This window comes from Hibiscus syriacus, unplaced genomic scaffold (assembly GCF_006381635.1).
Source record: "Hibiscus syriacus cultivar Baekdansim isolate YM2019G1 unplaced genomic scaffold, ASM638163v2 tig00111088_pilon, whole genome shotgun sequence".
Taxonomy (NCBI): Eukaryota; Viridiplantae; Streptophyta; class Magnoliopsida; order Malvales; family Malvaceae; genus Hibiscus; species Hibiscus syriacus.
The window spans coordinates 2,413,100-2,431,569 of record NW_024062978.1 but is presented as its reverse complement, the minus strand read 5'-3'; the positions used below and the strand labels follow the sequence as shown (position 1 = coordinate 2,431,569).

The 18,470-nt window shown below is 35.3% G+C and overlaps 1 protein-coding gene across 1 annotated transcript; it reads right to left on the bottom strand.

Moving 5' to 3' along the window:
* Positions 1 to 9,822: 9,822 nt before the first annotated feature.
* On the bottom strand, positions 9,823 to 15,179 carry LOC120152452 (peptidyl-prolyl cis-trans isomerase CYP65). Its single transcript, XM_039164671.1, has 11 exons — positions 14,984 to 15,179; positions 14,817 to 14,879; positions 14,615 to 14,718; positions 12,726 to 12,817; positions 12,558 to 12,647; positions 12,357 to 12,432; positions 11,886 to 12,259; positions 11,217 to 11,473; positions 10,828 to 11,116; positions 10,298 to 10,417; positions 9,823 to 10,187 (listed from the first exon to the last, which is right to left on the bottom strand). Exons 1-11 carry the CDS (start codon positions 15,109 to 15,111, stop codon positions 9,984 to 9,986), a joined length of 1,797 nt encoding a protein of 598 aa, XP_039020602.1. The 5' UTR covers positions 15,112 to 15,179; the 3' UTR covers positions 9,823 to 9,983.
* Positions 15,180 to 18,470: the final 3,291 nt, after the last annotated feature.

Below are 18,470 nucleotides of genomic sequence, written 5' to 3'. Positions count from 1 at the left end.
AATTTTAACAACATGTATGTAAAAGATTAAATGTTTAATTATTGAATGTATTTGAATTTATATTATCTTGTATTAGTTTTAAATTTATAAAATTAAAAATAATTTATTAAAAAAAGTAAAAAACTATTTGGAGTTAAATAATATTTTTTTTAGTTTACTAGAAATGTAATTATCTTTTTTGAAAAGAGGAAATGTAAATTAGTAATCTCTAAAATAGGTAAATAATATTTTTGGTATAAATGCATATGATCAATTTATTTATGATTAATTAATTTAGATGCCTATTATTAAAATGATGAAATAATCTTTTTAATTTACTTCACGTACAAGATCAAAAATTATTTTTCTTTAAAATAATTTAATATTATCTCACTATTCCAATCAAAAGTCGATAAAATAAAATGCTTTTGAATTCTTTTTTTTTTTAAAGAAAGATTCACTTCAATTATGGTGACCACTTGTTCTTGAGTTGGATAAGTTTAGGCACATAATTTAGGGTTCTTTCAAGGATTGGGATTTAGCAAAAAATCGGAAGGCGGTTCAAATATTAATGATTGGATAAGGGATTTCATTTATTTGACAAAAAATATCATCTAACTGTGAGTAAGAAAAGAAAAGTAAGACTTGTCTCATTTTAAGTGGACGAAAGGTTTAGTCCACTACGACTAGATTTCATTTCAATAAGCTTTGGATGGATTGTGGGTATGGGGGAATGTTTAAAGAGAGACAAAAGGAAGAATAAAGAAAAGAAAAAGGTTTCTTTTTGGGTAATCGATGTATTAGGTGGCCGCTGCTTTAAGAATGGAATTTGTGTCTGACAAAAGATGAAAGAGATTCCAAAATTTTGATGGGGAATGTGATACCATACCATACCACAGTTAATTAGTATAAAAAATGAAAGACATAAAAGATGATTAGTGTAGCATATGAATTCATAGGTATAGGTGGTAGGGGGAGCAGGCGTCGGGAACGGGTTTATGATTGTGAGGCTTAGATAATTGGAGACTAAAGCTGCTGCCGTCTATCATCACACCCACATGTAGGGGGTGTAAACGAGCCGAATCTAATTCGAATATTATTGAGCTCGATTTGACTCAAAAATTCAATAACTTAAAATTTTTAAGCTCGACTTGAATTCGAAATTTTGAACTGAAGCTCGTGAGCAGCTTGAAATGAAAAAAAAAAACTTAATTCGATTGAAACCTCAAACTTAAACTTAAACATGAACTTTAAATACATGAAAATTTTATTATGTTTTTAAAAAAAATTCAACACATAAATGTTAATATTATTAATAGTTTATTTTAAAAAAATAAAATTTTAATATATTATATTTTCGATTTGCTTATGAGCTTTTCGAGTTAAGTATCAAAGTAACTCGTTTCGGCTCGTTAAGAACTCGAGTTGAGTTCGAGCTCGAGTCGAGTCTATTCGACCCAAATATTTATCGAGCATTAAACTAATCGATCTCGAGTACCTAACAATATGTCTCATCTCATTTTCATTCCTACCCACTACCATCACCTTCAATGAATCTTGGGAAGATCAATTGGATTACATTATTCATATATTTAACAAGTTATTTCAAATTTTATTTTTTTATTAATATTAAAACAATACAAATATATTTTTAAAAATATTTCATTTAAACTCATTTATTTATATACATTTTAATAATTTTAGTTATTTTTCCTTTTTTACGTAATTTTTTAATTTTATTTAATGTATGTTATATTTATCTTTCATCATCATAAATAGGCAATTTTTTCGATATATCACCGGTGACTGGTAATATTATCGATCTAACACCGGTCATACTATATTTCTCGATCTAACACCCTTAGCAGTAAAGTGCCCCCTGCACCGCGCTATACGATGATTTGGCGCCACGTGGGGTATAGCACCCCCTATACCGCGCTATACGGTGAGCTGGCGTCACGTGGATATAGCGCGGCCCCTGCAGCGCGCTATACGTCACGTAGGGGTATAGCACGGATCAAGTACCGCGCTATACCTTTACTCCTAATAATTTTATATCGTGCGGGGCATGTACCGCGACATACCTTTACTCCATAATTTTATATAGCGCGGGACAAGTACCGCATTTTGTATAACTTTCCTCGCTATAAATACCATTCTCCGTCGGTTAATTTCTCACATCTCTCCTCTCAACTTATAAATTAATACAACAATTCCGTCAACGAGTCAATAATTCTGGCAATCTTCTCATATTTTATTTAGAAGTTCGTGCGATTTTTCGTTATAAGGTAATTTTGTTATAATTTTTTTTATATTTATTGTTTATTATGATTATTTGAAAAAATATTATACTAATTATTTTCAATTAATTTTTGTGTTTGTAAAATTGAAAAGCGGGAGCATACGTCGAAATAGTTTTGCGGTGCAGGTAATAATATTAAATTATATTATTTAATTTATTTACGTTGGTGTGTAAAAATTTTATTGTGTTATATGTTCGTTCATATATAATTTATTAAATCAGGTTTGTTTCATTTAATTTTTTTCAGATATAATAGTGCCACACTTTTAAACTCAAATAATGACGCGACTTTCAGCTATTGTTTATTATGATGGTGAAATTTGAGAAGATGAAACCGGCGTTGTTTTCGTATCAAATGAGCGTGTTAAAATATCATTCAAGAGAAACATAACTCTTGAGGAGATTATAACGAAGATTTCGAGGAAGATTTATGTTGGAAGTAGTAGAAGAGTGTCGTCGTTGCAGTATAGATTTTCAATATCATTGTTGCCATTAACTTATACAACGTTCGAACTTTCGAACAATGATGATGTTGAAATGATGGTTGAAGCTCAAAGTAATTATTCAGACGCCGCTATTGAGATGTATGCACATTTTGTTCAAGTGCGTGTTATTCGGGGTCAATCATTAAGCTCCCACTATGGGCTGACTGAACAAGTTGATCAAGTTGACAGCCCAACGACAGTAATGTGTAATGATTTTAATGCCATAATGGGGAGACATTCATCCGCAACTCCTTACGATATGTACCGAGGTAGGTCGATGAACAATCCGTATGGAAACATCGCGTCCAGTTCAAGGGGAAGGCATTCATCTGCAAATCCCTTTGACCTTAATATGGAGATGCCATCGACGCAACCATCTGTGCAGTTTCCATTTGACGCGATGGCTTCAAGCTCTAGGGGGAGGCATTCGACTGCGAGCTTTTTCGATCTCAATGTCGATATGCCTTCCAGTTCAAGGGGAAGGCGTGCAAGTAGTAGGTTCTTCGACCTAAATGTGGAGAGCATGGAGGAACCATCATCTCCCCTAGAAGAACCTCTTCGTGAGCCTGGTACGGATGGTGCTGAGACTGGACTGTTCATTGACCCAGAATCACCGCAATTCAACTCCGATGATGATGAAGTTCCAGGAAATGTGGCACAAACTGACCCTCCTACACACATGTATGAAGCTGATTATGGTGCAATGTACGGGCCAGAATTTACGGATATGCCTCATCTCGGTGACTATGGGTATTACTCATCAATAAATAATGGTGAGTTATCTTTAGGCATGAAGTTTTCAAGCAAAGAAGAAGCGATGATGGCTATCAAAAATTACAATATTCGTAATTCTGTTCAGTCTAGAGTAGACCACTCCACGACTGAAAAATATGTATGCTACTGTGCCCAGCGCGAAAACGGATGCAGTTGGATAGTTCACGTATCGAAGAGGAAGAGGAAAAACAACAGATGTGAACTAACAGTATACAACGGTCCTCACACATGTTATGCTGGAGGGGTCAACCAAGATCATCCCAACTTAGACTCTGAAGTGATATGCCAAGCCATCATGATCATGGTCAAAGATAACTTAGCAATTAATTATGCGCATGGGTAAGTGAAACTACCATGGAAGGTACAAGAAGAATGATGAGCATCTATTAATTGTGCGCATGGGTAAGTGAAACTTAGCAAGTTTGTTATCTTTCGATCGTTTTAATTTTGCAAAGACAACAAGTTAGTAAGTTATATATTTTTTGATCAGGTTACGAACTACTTCCTCGAACGTTTGAATCAATGTTTCAAGAGTTGCGGGTGAAGAATGAGGAAGGATATGATTACATCAGCCTCATCGATAAAGAAATGTGGACGAACGCATATGATGGTAGATATCGATATGGACACATGACGACCAACTTGGCAGAGGCAATCAATTCAACCTTAAAGGGTGCACATCACTTACCTGTAGCAGCTTTGGTAAAGACTATATATTTTCGTTTGGGGGCGCTTTTTGCAAAACTCGGGGGACAAGCTCAAACCTGGATGCAAGGCGGTCATGTCTATCACCCTAGATTAGGCGACTGCGGGTTTTTTCAAGCTCTGAAGTATCCATGCTCTCATGTGATAGCAGTTTTCTCGCATATATGTCAAGACTATAACCATTTGTTGGATCCCGTATACCTACTATCTGAAGTTTTTAAGGTATACGAATTTAAGTTTCCCCTCATAGGTAATGACAAAGACCCTGATGAGGTTCAAGATTGGCTTCCGATTGTACCAAATCCGAGTTTATTGAGGGAGCGTGGTCGTCCAAAATCCAATCGAATTCATTGCGATATGGATATTAGAGAAAGATCTAGACAAGACAGAAGATGTGGGCATTGTAGAAAACTAGGACACACTAGAAAAACATGTCCACTTCCGTTGTCATCAAGTAACAATTGATGAGGAAATGATGTATTTTATTATCAAATAATAATTCTTCTACTTTAATTTGCATTTACTTCAAGTTAATGTCATTTGATAATCACCGATGAAGATTAAAAAAACAAACACAATCATTAAATTTTAACAAACTAATAACAATAAGTATTAAATGGTAAATGATAACCAAATTATAATAACTGATATTAAATGGTAATAAAAAAGCGAACTGAAATACATTAAAAAACAAAATAAAGTAAGTATTAAATGAGAAATAATAAAAAAAATTATAATTTAACAAAATAAAGTAAATACAAATATAATAAAAAACAAAATCTACCGATGCCTGCGACGCGAATGTGTTCCGCAGGGCGGTGGCTGTCGGTCTCGAGGAGGATTTCTTCGTATCACTGGTTCTGACTCCTCACTGTCATCATCATCACTATTGTCGTCGTCGTCGTCTTGCATAGGTACATGAGGAGCTGATGACGATGAAGCACCTCCGTAGAATAAGGTCCCTGGAGGTGTATGACTGACTATCCCACCGGCCTGCGAAAACTGGAAAAAGTCATAAAACCCAGACATCTGAGTGTGAAAACTGTACAGGAGGCGGTGTCTGTGCTACGGCCATGGGTGATGAGGCTGAACCTGCCAAATATCCAGCATATGAACCCCAAGTCGGGTCTACAAACATAGACCCATAATAGCCTCCAGGAGGGGTCATCTGTGACGGTGGCAGTAGCAGGGTCATAAAACCGGGTAAAGGTGGCGGTGGCATCTGGTAATGGAAAGGCGATGACGGCATCATATATGGCTGCGGCATCATATATGGCTGCGGTGGCTGCTGGAAAGGTCCTGCTGGTGCAGCTGAGGATGAACCGGAAGCACATGCTCTCCGTCCACGAGTCAGGGGACGATGGTGCTGTATCGGTGAATGTCTCTGTCGACGTCGTGGAAAGGTCTGCCCTCGTGCATCATCAGGAAGTAGAAACGGTTTCCCGTTACTGTTGAACCACTCAAAATAATCCTCAGCATACATCAAGAAGCCAGTAAAAATGGGCTCTCTACGTGGAAGGCACCGATGTCGATCCTCCCACAACACGACCCACTCATGATGCCTCACCTGCCAATCTGTATCTATCTTGCCACGTCTATCTAAGCTATGCAACTCATCCATATTGCGAGGTGCTTCCGAAATTGGTTGAAAACAACCAAACTGCCGGAGAACGCGATCAGTGAAGTGCCACTCGACGGTCGCATAACAGATCAGAGGGACCATCGCCATCCAAACATCTAATGGACCCCTCAACTCAGGTGGGATCATCGCCCTCACATCATCAGTAGAATATGGCACCCATTCAAACTAAAACAAATAATATATAATTTTTATCAAAATAATAATCTAATTATATAACTATAATCTAAAATCGATTTTTAAACATTAAAATTCATACCTGTGTGTCAGCCTTCTGATCGATTAGCACCCTAATCTTTTCTAAATCATTAGGTAGCTCCTGATGATTTTTCCTATCAGTAGACCACCTATTCGAGGAAAAATATTTGTTATACGCTGTATAAAATTATTAATATACAAAATCAGTTTTATAATTACCTCAAAAGTAGTGGAAATACGAATGGGTTCTTCATAACGGGACATAAAAAGGGCAATTGATACCACGCCCAAGACTACAGCAGCAGGAGACATCGTCCGATAGCATTACGCCTGTAGTCAGTGGCTCCACACATCTCCCTGTATAGCAAAGCCAAAACTGCCGAGCCCCAACTGAATGATCCGGCGAGACGAAAGTCGCTAAGATATCGCAACCACATGTAGTGAAATAGGTTGCGCGATTTGTCTGGCATCAGCAACCCTCCTATCAGCTGCAGTATGCATGCCCGTGCATACATCTTAACCTCATCCTCAGAGGCGTCTGCGCTCAACTCCCGAAAATTGGCATCTAACCAATTTAACGGTATCCTACCTCCGATAAAATTTTCCAGGACACGTCCTAGACTATCCCGACACAAAGCAGTCCAAGAACCGGAAGCTATCCTCGATATCACATCTCCATCCACCAGAAGCCCCAGGTGCATAGAAACATCCTCAAGCGTGATCGTGCACTCTCCGCACGGAAGATGGAATGTGTGGGTCTCCGGCCTCCACCGCTCTACTAAGGCAGAAATCAGGTCTGGCTCTATCTTACAGTGACCCTGATATCTACCTATGTAACCGAATCCAGCCTCTACTAAATACAACAAGACACAGCTACGTATCACTAACTTAAGATTCCTAATAAAAGGATCTAATACAAGTCCTTCTCCTAAAAATAAATAATTACAAAAATTAATTCTTAATTTAATAATCGTGCATTAAATGAATCAACTAATTATTAATAATAATTTAAATTAAAACGTTAAAATGTTACCGTATCAGCAAAGTGTCGAGATATTTAATTATTAATATAGTAATCATGCATTAAATAAATAACTAAATATTACTAATAATTTAAATTAAATTAAAACGTTAAAATGTTACCGTATCAGCAAAGTGTAGAGATATATGATTTCCATCCGAGCGAAGTTGACTGCCTTCGATTATATATCTACAAAAGAATTATATTAGTAAAATATTAAATAAAGTAAAAATATAATAGTAAAAATATTATAAAATATACCTTAAAAAGAGAGTATTTGAGAGAAATGTAGAGAATTTGAGAGAATTTGGTGTGATAAAATTGATTAAGAATAGGGGTATTTATAGGGAGGAGGGGTCGGTAGTTAGGGGTATAGCGCTCCCCCTGCATCGTGCTATACCCCATGTGTCAGATATACAGGTATAACGCGCTGCAGGGGCCGCACTATACCCACGTGGCACCAGCTCACCGTATAGCGCAGTGCAGGGGGCGCACTTTACTGCTAAGGGTGTTAGATCGGGAAATATAATTTGATCGGTGTTAGATCGATAATATTACCGGTCACCGGTGATATATCGGGAAAATCGCCTCATAAATAATAGTGTTTGCTTGTATTTATTATTTTATGAGTTATTTGATTAATTTTTATCTTTTAATAATTAGTTTATATACTTTAATAATTTAAAAAATATTCTAATTTTATAAATTAATATAATTTTACTATAGTCCCCTATTATTAGTTAACAAACACGATTCATGCTTATCTCTTTCTTTTCTTTTATTTTTCCTAATCAAGCTCATCAGATCATCAAACAGTTTATAAACATGATAAGGTAATATTCAGTCTCTATATTTTTTATTTTTTTCTCATATTAGTCTGAAAATTGACAAAAAAATTTAATTTAATCATTAAATTTAAATTTTTTAATGTTTTATGATGTAATATTTTAAGATTATAGTGTTATTATTGAACGACTTTAAAAGAATATATTTTTAAGTGATAGCTTGATATGATATTCGAATATAACATCATATAAAATTCTGAAAGTTTAATTTGATCAATTAAATTAATTTTTTTTATCAAATTTCATGTCTAATATATACTAAAATAAGTTTAAAGATCTAATTAGGAAAATATACTGAAGTCTTATCTCGGTTTGTATAATGTTATTGTAATATTTATGAGGACGTGTTATATCAAGAAAAATATAAGAGGATGTGAGTTTATGTATTATCCTTTAATTTATAGGTGAGATGAGATCTAAATAATTTCGATTATTTAATTTTAAAAATTAAAAAAAATGCAAAATCTAAAGACAAAAGACTAGTGCTCCATCTTCGTTATATCATGTCTTGAATATCAGCGTCCAAAAAATCTTAAAAGTTAACGTTTGGAACTTTGTCTGCATTATCTTCAATGAATCGAAGGGTTGCTACTGATCAAGCATTTGTATATGCTGTAGAACATTCTCATGAGTTGTGTTTTCCCTCGATTTTCTTCAATAATCATTAGGAGATGTCAGGCCAGCGTCCCACTCTTTTGCACCTAATCAAATAATCGGGTTGTCTCAGGAAAGACGAACTAATATACGATTAATATATGGCGTTACCGGAAACTAGTGGCTGTTTGATGGATTTGTGGGTCCAAATTTGTTCACATATGTTTGGTTTGAAACTTCTGTAAGGGAATGTAGATGAAATGCCATAATATGATTGAATCTTAAATGTTGACCACAAAATGCTATGCTTCTAAGTTTCTCTTTCAGTTTCTCCCAGACATCTCCCTAAAATTTCATTCCAAATCTCAGAAATCGAAAGCTTTATATTTAAAAAATGAAGCATAGATTCAGCAAGAGCCCGTTGAGGAAACTTACGAATAATGAGGTATTACGCTTTAAGGAAAATAAAAAGCATAGGTGTTTCTCACTTTTACTTGTGGGATTCAACTCAAAGTGTGTTCTATTCCATCGTTCTTTTTCCTGCATATAGAATTAATCAAGTTGTGAAGCAAAAGTGATTCGATGGAGAAAACGACATCAAGGTTTAAAAGGTTGGCCAAACTCACCAACACTCGGGTGGTGGTGGTGGTAGGTGGGTAGGTGAGTTCGATTGTTGTTTAAACCCCACTCTACTTGCAACCTTTCACCGAAAGTTGATTTATTCCCAAAAATAGAAAGCTCTGAAACATCACACCAAGTTGTAGTGTAGAGAATGTTTAAGAATTTGATTTCCAAGTTAGAAATGCACATTGGGTAAGTGGTCCATAATGGCTAGTTTTAGCTTCCATGCGACATGGAAAAAGCCATTAATTCTCTAGAGTGTTTTTTAGCTTTTAAGAGCATAGAACTAATGCTGAGGAAGATAAGGTCAGCTGGAACATCCAAAAATATCGCCAAACTAAATGAATCATCAGACGCGCCTGTTTTGTCCTGAATTTAACAGATGATGGGCCACCATATCCTGTCCAGCTGTCATCATATAATCATATTGTCTTCACTTGTTCGTCGTGCTCGACTGTGAGAAAAGACCATGGAGAAAATTTGGGGTGATATGGAATTGCAATACTGAATTGTATATCATATGGAACTTGGTTAATGGAAATTACAAAGCTCACAACAATATTTTACAGTGGATAAAAATTACAAAAGTATGAAAGCTGGTATTCCATTCTTCTTTTCACCACCTTGAAAATTTAATTTCACTACATCCACCAGAATTGAATCTGAATTTTCTGTCATTGAATATCTCGTTCCCGCAGTTTTGGTCAGAGCAGTGTTGAAATGCAAATTCTAAATTTGAGCACCTCTTGCTTCCAAGCTCTAGATCACATTTTGTATCGTTTAAAAGGGCAACGGTGGTGCATTAAAGAGCCTCACCGGTTTACCAAGCAGAAAAATCTTTAAATTCTCCGGGAGCGATTTTCCTTTTCTTTGTTACAGAAATTGATGTTATATTGGTATCAACAGCAGCAGACTCACTCTGGGAGTTCCTAGCCTTTAAGTACTTTCCAACACCACCACCGCCAATTGCTCCAGCTTCTGCCATTCCTGTACCTGGATTGCTATACCAAGACCCAATCTTATCCTGGAAACTCAAAGGAAATGGCCCAAAACAATCAGTCATAAAGAAGAAAATATAAATAGAATAAAAAACTAAAATTCAGAATCTTGGAATCCAGGGGACCCAAAACTAACATTATCTTCATCCTCAGTAGCCTTTTCACCATTGCTCTTTTCTTTCTCTTCCTCTTCCTCTTCATCAGGTTCTGAGTACGGGTTTACAAATACTGTAACACTAATTATTTTAATCTCCTCCTGCACAAGCAACACAGGAAAACACAAATTATTCTTGGAACATAAACTATCCTAGAAGCCAATCCTTTGAACAATATCAATGCTTAAATACAAGTTCAACATTCAGGATTTTTCCTATCAAACAGTTTTTCAGCAGTAATCATACACGATGAAAAGGGATGCAGCAGCAAACACCACACAAATAGATATTCAAGATTTATTGTAAACAGAAACTGGTTTTGACCTCAATATTATTTCTTTACGCAAAAGAAATATAAAATGCAAGATTATCTAGTTAAATGGCTAACGATTTATAAAAGGAGAAAAGGAGATCTTGCATTTGTATAATGAAGCAATCAACCAAGTTGATGAATAACATAAAAACTAGAGAATCACTAATTATGGAAATAATCTTCAACATCAAAACTCACCAGAGGTTTGTCATTGTCATCCACAGGAACCTTCTCCATAGCTGATAGTGACGTCAAACCACCAACAACTCCACCAAAGACAGTATGTTTGAAGTTTAAATGATTTGCAGATTTATATAGGATGAAAAACTGCGAACCATTTGTGTGAGGGCCACTGTTAGCCATACTAACAACACCTCTTCCTGAGTGAAGCAACTTAGAGTTAAGTTCATCATTAAAAGGCTTTCCCCATATAGATTCACCTCCTCTCCCAGTACCAGTTGGATCACCACCTTGAATCATAAAATTCCTAGACACCAGAGTACGACTTCATCAGCATGAGTAAAAATTATCAAGCCGAGTGATGAAAAACAGTAGACAGAATTTGAACTGAGCAATTAGCACTATACCGAATGTTTCTATGGAAAGCCACACCATTGTAATAGCCACGTTCACAAAGAGTGATGAAATTCTCACTCGTCCTCGGAGTAATATCACAGTGCAGCTCAATGTTCAAATCACCATGTGTTGTATGCAGCTGAACATAACCTTTCTTTTTAGGGTTTTTTTCAACTTTAACATACTCAAATTCATTTTTGGTGACTGGATCATAATTGGTAGAAGTAAAGGATCGTGAAGCAGCACCAGTTGTAAAACGACTCTTCACCTGATAAAAAAATCCAATGTTAAAACCGACCAAGATCCAATTTGCATAGACATATCTTGAGGCATTTTCTACAAAGTTTAAACCCATCATTGATCTGAAATGATGAATAAGAATATCCACAAATATCTTCATCAACAAATTATCATTTTCCAATTTTCTAGATAATCAATATGCAAATTCTCACATAAGCTTGCCACTATCAATTGATTCACAATAGAATCATAAGTATCACATATCACTATTATCAAATGTCTAATCCACAAATTGACACCAAAAAAGGTTTCTAAAGAGTACCAACACACAATGAAATAAAAACTCAAACAATGATAATCATGGCACTGGTTTAGGATGAAATGAAGTTCCATGATAAGTGGTTATGCCCAAAAGAAAAGAAAAGAAACAAGGAATTTACCATCTTAGCATTCACTGGTGCCCTCTCTCCAGCCATGTGCGTAGCGATCCGAGCAGCCGTTTTATCACTTGATGCAGCTTTTGCTGCCGCAGCACTTCTTCCATGTACTGAAGCAGATGCAGCATCCACAATACTAAATGCAGGTTGACTTTTACTCTCTCCGTTTGCATCTGCCTTAGAATCCTCTTTGATGCGAGATCTGGCAGCTAAAATGGCAGCAAGAGCAGAAGCTCTCTCATTTTGAGCCTTACTCCCACCACCTCCAAGTAGAGCAGTTTGCTTCGCTTTGTCTGTTCCAAGCTCTGCTAGCATCTGCTTGATATCTCCAGCAACATTTATGTTATAAGTTGGATCTGAACTCATTTTTCTTAGTTCTGCAAAGATTAAGAAAAATCAATAACATGAAACAGGAGGGGCAGACATCGCAAATCGTACCAGTAACTACAGCTAAAACAGCAACAAATACAATACCTTCATCATCAACCTTCAAACTATTTTTGACATGATCAAAATCCAAGGTAACCTTACTTTCTAGTGCATTAGGATTCTGCAGAACATAAGCAGCAAAACAAGAAACATCTTATAATCATGAATCATGATGTGCAGCTGGCAAAACAAATAATAACATGTTCAGAAAAGATAAACAGATTATAAATTAAATTTACTGTTTACCTGAATTGTAATTATATCTTCCCTAGTGAAAGGTTCATCTGTAAGAAGCTCTTTCCAGTTCTTAGTCTTGATATTTAATTCTTTAATTGCCTGCAAAAGGAACAACACTATAGTGCTTTAACACACCGAACATATGACGAAAATCTTGAAATAAGCAATAAAATATACCTCATAACAGAACACGTTTCCTGTAGTCTTCACAGCAACTATGTGTGTGTACTCAGTAAAAACTTTGTTCAGAACAGGGCAATGATACTCTCCTGCATTGAGTAACACATTTTAATATCCTCAAGACATGCAAAGTAAATCAATCATGCAAAGACTAAAGACATCCAAATAAAGTTAATTCTAAAAAAAATGTAAAATCTAAAAGAAAAGCAATCAGGATATCAACACAACCACAGAAAAAACAAAAAAGAACAATGTTTTTGCACAGAATTTTACCAAAATGCAATGATATAATCAACATGACAACAGTTGTAAGAAGACCCAGATTGTTATAGAAAGGTTTAGATATTACACAAGACTGAATAACCTTTATTTACATTATCACCAAAAAGAATTTCAATCATTTATTCCATTTCTCAGTTAGTTAAAGTTGATCTCACAAAGGTATGGCTTCAAAGTATAACAAACAGGATTTATTACTATTTGCACTTCCCCCTATTACCCTTCTTTGCCAACTTCATGATAAGTGGAGAAGGTTGTCTTGACATAACCAACAAATAGTATACTGGGACACTGAAGAACAAGGCCATTAACTAGCAAAATCTAATTCCAACTTCCTGATTTTCAGCTTAAAATTTAAACAAAGAGGAAGTGTAATCTAGTCTGAAATGTGGATGGGGCAGTGAGAAGTGATTGGAAAAGCAGTGGAATTGGTGGAATTCTTAGAAATGAAGAGAGCAAGCTGCTGGGTTCCTTCTCGGCATCTACTGGTCCAGGTCCGCCTATTTTAGCTGAGTTGAAGGTCATTCAAGCTGGTTTAGCTATGTTTGTAGAGTCAGATTGGTGTGGAAAGGGTTGGTTAATTATAGAGACTGATTCTGCAATTGCAGTGAAGTGGATTAAGACTCCAGAAGTGTGCCCTGCCGTGTTTTTACAGCTATTTAAGGAAATTGTCAGTGTTGTATTGGAGCATAGTGTTATTATTAGGTTTGTAAAAAGGGTTGTGAATTGGGAGGCTGATAGTTTGGCTAAGCCAGGTATAGGGTAATTTTTTTGTAACTTTTTGTTTGGATGATGTGTTTGTATAGAGGATTGAGGTTAAGTTGGTGTGTGATGTTTGTAATACCCTGCTGTTGTACGAGGTGTAATTTCTTTTTGGCAATAAAATTTGTGGCACTCTTTTCCTCCTTCCAATGTCTGCTGAGGTACTTATGTACCGCGGCGGTTATGAAGGGGTTTTTTAACGAGGCCTCGTTTCTTATCAAAAGTCTGGCAGAACACTAACATATTTAAACCAATAAAAGAACAGGAAATAACTCAAAACGCGGAAGAAGTTGCATTCGTCACAATTTATAGAGAATGAGAATAACCTAAATATAACATACAACAACCATCTCATAGCTTCGTTTATACAATTCAAACCCAAAGTAACTGTATAAAATCTAAGATTCACATGCCATGTATAAAAGAAGAGACAAGCACTCAAGTTCTACCTTGTTGAGAAAGTTAAAGAGAGTCAAGTAAAGGATACAGATGACTAAAATTTTGTTTTTCATAACATTACTGTAGCATGTGGAGATTATAAATCAATCATTAGTCCCATCCCATGCACCAAATAAAAGAATCTAGAAAACAATTAATGCAATCTAAGAAAAAAATAAACAGTTCAAACAAGGAACAACTTTTTATTAATTATTACACTATATTTTGTAGGAACGATATTTCAAATAAGTATGACCTTTTCAATTTGAACATGACAAATTTTACTTCTACACCCACAACAAGCTTCACTGGCACATCACAGTGCCAATATATCATATGACTGCACAAGTACTACAATTGGTTCATCTTGTTAAAAATAAGAACTAGTTTAAAAAAATATTTCTAACCTTCAGAATTCTTATGGAAAGTTAGATTGATAAGATCCTCTTGCTTCAATGGAGCCCCAGTAACAGGATGCTTCCCATACTTCCTAATATAAGGAACTATATTCCTGCACCAGAAAACAATAAATAAACCCTTAATTACACTTACATATACATACATATCAAAGTTTAAAATAGGTCAAATTGAAAATAAGAAGATACCAACATTAAATCGAAGACGCTTCCATCCTTCGTGCATACAGGCAACTCAAAGGGTGTGAATGTAAGACTGAATGAGGAAACCAAAAAAAAATTAAAATTAAAATTTTGCAATTAAATAAGCGTGACTTTAGTAAAGATACAAGCAAATACGGGAACGAAAGAGAGGCATACGCGCAGCAATAGAAGGGAAGGCGTTTGAAAGGGGTACGATTCTCTTTGGATTTAGCGCCGCCCCACTCGGTAGCCCATTCCGTCTTCGTTATGAACATTCGATCTTTGCTGTGCTGTTTCTTCCCCATCTTCGCGACCTCCTCTGTGACGATTCAATTGCTTTGGGTGCTAGGGTTCTGTGATTTGGGGTAACGGGAATTGGATCTTTTTTCTGATTAGGGCATTTGGAGGGAGGTTTTGACTTTTGACCGCTTTAACACGAGGAGTTCTGCCGACTGCCTGCTCCGATAATTTAAGGTTGGGTAAAATACACTATAAGTCACTCAATTATTAGAAATATTACAAATGAAGTTACAAATGGATCACCCAATTGATCATTGATCATTGTTGTAACTTATAACCGCTCAGTCAGTCTTTAAGTATGCAATATGCGTTAATTTTTGTAGTTATAATTGGTGGTCTAATAGTAACAATTGATAAATTAAATTAATTAATTATTATAATTGATAAATTAAATTAATTAATTATTATAATCAATAAATTAAATGATTTAATTGTAATTAAAAAATTGATTTACAAATTCGCATTGCGATAGTCCAAGTTCGCATTGCGATTTACATATTCGCATTGCGATAGTCCAAGTTCGCATTGCGATAGTCGACTATCGCATTGCGATTTACATATTCGCATTGCGATAGTCCAAGTTCGCATTGCGATAGTCGAAGTTCGCGTTGCGAATCTGGAAACTGATTTGCGATACCGGAGATCGCGTTGCGAATTATCGATCGCATTGCGATTTAGTTTGTCATTTTGGCAAATCCAAAAAAAGTTGGTTAAAATCGTATATTATAAGGCATTTTTGGTCAATGCGGTTATTTTCTCTATAGTTTAAGGTTATTTAGATTGCACTGGAAATCCCCAAAACTTATATCCGAAAAATTCTTAAGTTTCATTTACTTCAAGCATTCGACCTCAATGTTTTTCATCGACGATCAATCCTCTCTCGATGGTCGTGCCTTGCACTGTCTACATCGTCGTAACCGTCGTTCACTCACGACCAAAACCCGACCAACCACACTCCAAGAAACGCCATCGTTTATCGTGAAAGAAGCTTTGAAGGTTCACTAGAAAATAAGACTCTCCCTTTCGGTTTTTCATCGATTCATCACCATCTGATCGTTTGTGGACGATATTGCCTGCACCATCGCATTCCTCGTTATTTTTTGAGTCTATCGGTATCCTCATAAGGGTTATCGTCACCGCCATTGATGAGGGTGGAGTGCAAAAAGTTTTGGTTAACTCCGATATTGTCTCTCTGTCGTTCACCATCATAAAACAACACATGATTGAGACTCTCGAGCTGTCGATCTGCAAATATGGAAAATTTGGAGTCGTTCTAATGACTGAAGCCACCGCACGCACCCCACGCGCCACCTCTTGTGCGTGGGGTCCCCGTCTATTATAAGGGTTTTGAAAAATGTGTTGAACCGCCTGAACCGTTGACTGAGCTCAATTGAGTCGCATTGATCGAGTTACTTTAACTGTTGATCGAGTCATGTTGATCGTTAATCGAGCGTTGAATTTTTTCGAGGCCACTAATCCTGATTTTTTTGACGTCTTGAGTCCATTTTTAGGGTTTATTTAGCCAAATTTGAACCTAGTAAGTTATTTTATAGCTTTTTATCTCTTAATTCAATTCGATTTTCATGTTTAAGATCTGTTTTTTTATGAAATTTGTTTTCTATGTATTCGAGATATTTTGGGATGTCGAATTCAAGTACAAGGGTGATCGAATAGAGTTTAAATGGTTGATCGATGTTGCTCGAAAATCGAGATAATACTTTATTACCTTTTGCATGCTTTATGAAATATGTTGGTATTGGATAATGCATGGATAAATATGATTGGTCATTTATGCATATCTAATTATGGATGGACTCGAACTGAATGCGGTAAAAAGTAGTAAACTGATTAAGACTCGATTGTATTGTACAAGGAAATTGGAAGACCGATAAAAAAATTCAAGGTTAGTGATTAATCAGCAAAGGAAGTAGCCTCAGGATCCTTAAATTCAAAATATTATCATTAGAAATTTTAATGTCATAAATGCTCGGATAGGAAAATTATGAAAATACCCTTAAGATACAAATATGACATGATTTACCACTGATAGTGGAAATGACATGGAAATTAATATTGGACCTAATAAAAGCCCATAATCATCTGTTTAAGTTCTTGATCTGTTTGATAAAGGATTAGTATAACTCATATAAGAGACTAGAAGACTGATAAGAAATAATTCAAGTTCAGTGGTTCTTTAATAAAGCAATTAACCTCAGAATTCTTAGATTCTGATATTTCTCATAAAATAGTTTTAATGTCGGAAATACGAGGATAAGAAATTATAAAATTACCCTTGTGAGATAAAAATGACCTGAATTGACCCTAAGAGTTTAAATAATCCTAAAAAACCATCCTTGATTCGAAAAACTACTGATTCACGTGTTCAATACTCGATTTGTTCAAAAAAAATCTTGATAATCGATTTTTAATCTCTAAGATGGCAAATGACTTCAATTTTTTTTTATATTTTGGAGTAAGCATCCGATGACTAAATTATTGAAAATGATGCATAAGGGTAAATCAAAGAAAATGATCGAAATACCATTGAACTTTGAAATGACCAAAATTCCCTTGAACCCTAAGAATGCCAAAATACCTTGAACTCTAATTTGACCGAAGTAACCTAAAGTATTGAAATGACATGAATATCCTCATAAATTGAAACAAGTAAATGTCTCAGATAGACTATGGGAATACTGATAAACTTGAATGTGGTATCATCTCTAAATGTTAGGGAGCACTAATCGAAATTGTTGGCATTCTCTAACACCGTTGCAATACTAAAATAAATAAATATCACATGAATACATGTGTCTTCTCAAGACTTGCTCAATGATGATTTTTTATGGTGATCTGAGCAGCTATAATATGCAGTTGGTACTATGAAATGAGCATCAATAAGGTATCTTTATTCGAATATTTGGTGATTATTGCATTTTTTAGATTTGTTAGTTTGACTGAACTGAAGGATGGATAAGTCGTTAGAAGTCTGAAATACTATAAATCAACGTTTTACCTTTCTTTGGTTGATTTTACCAAATTTTCTTTGAGAATCAACATAACTAAAATGTCCATACTAGCCTAAATAATGGAATCACTCCTGATATATTTGAATCTTAAATAGTCATGAGGTATCAAACTCTAAATATCTGATTACATCTGTTACTAATTGAACCCTTTTAATAGGGATCTCATTCTTGAAATCTGATCAACTTACATAAGTTTCATGTTTTTAATTCCTGATAACTACCAAGTGCCTCCAAAAAAATATATGAATTCTCCAGTGTGTTCCTTGTGTGGTATATGATTGTTTTATCTGTTCTGAAATGTGTTTAGTTATCTGGTTGATTTACGAATATTTTAA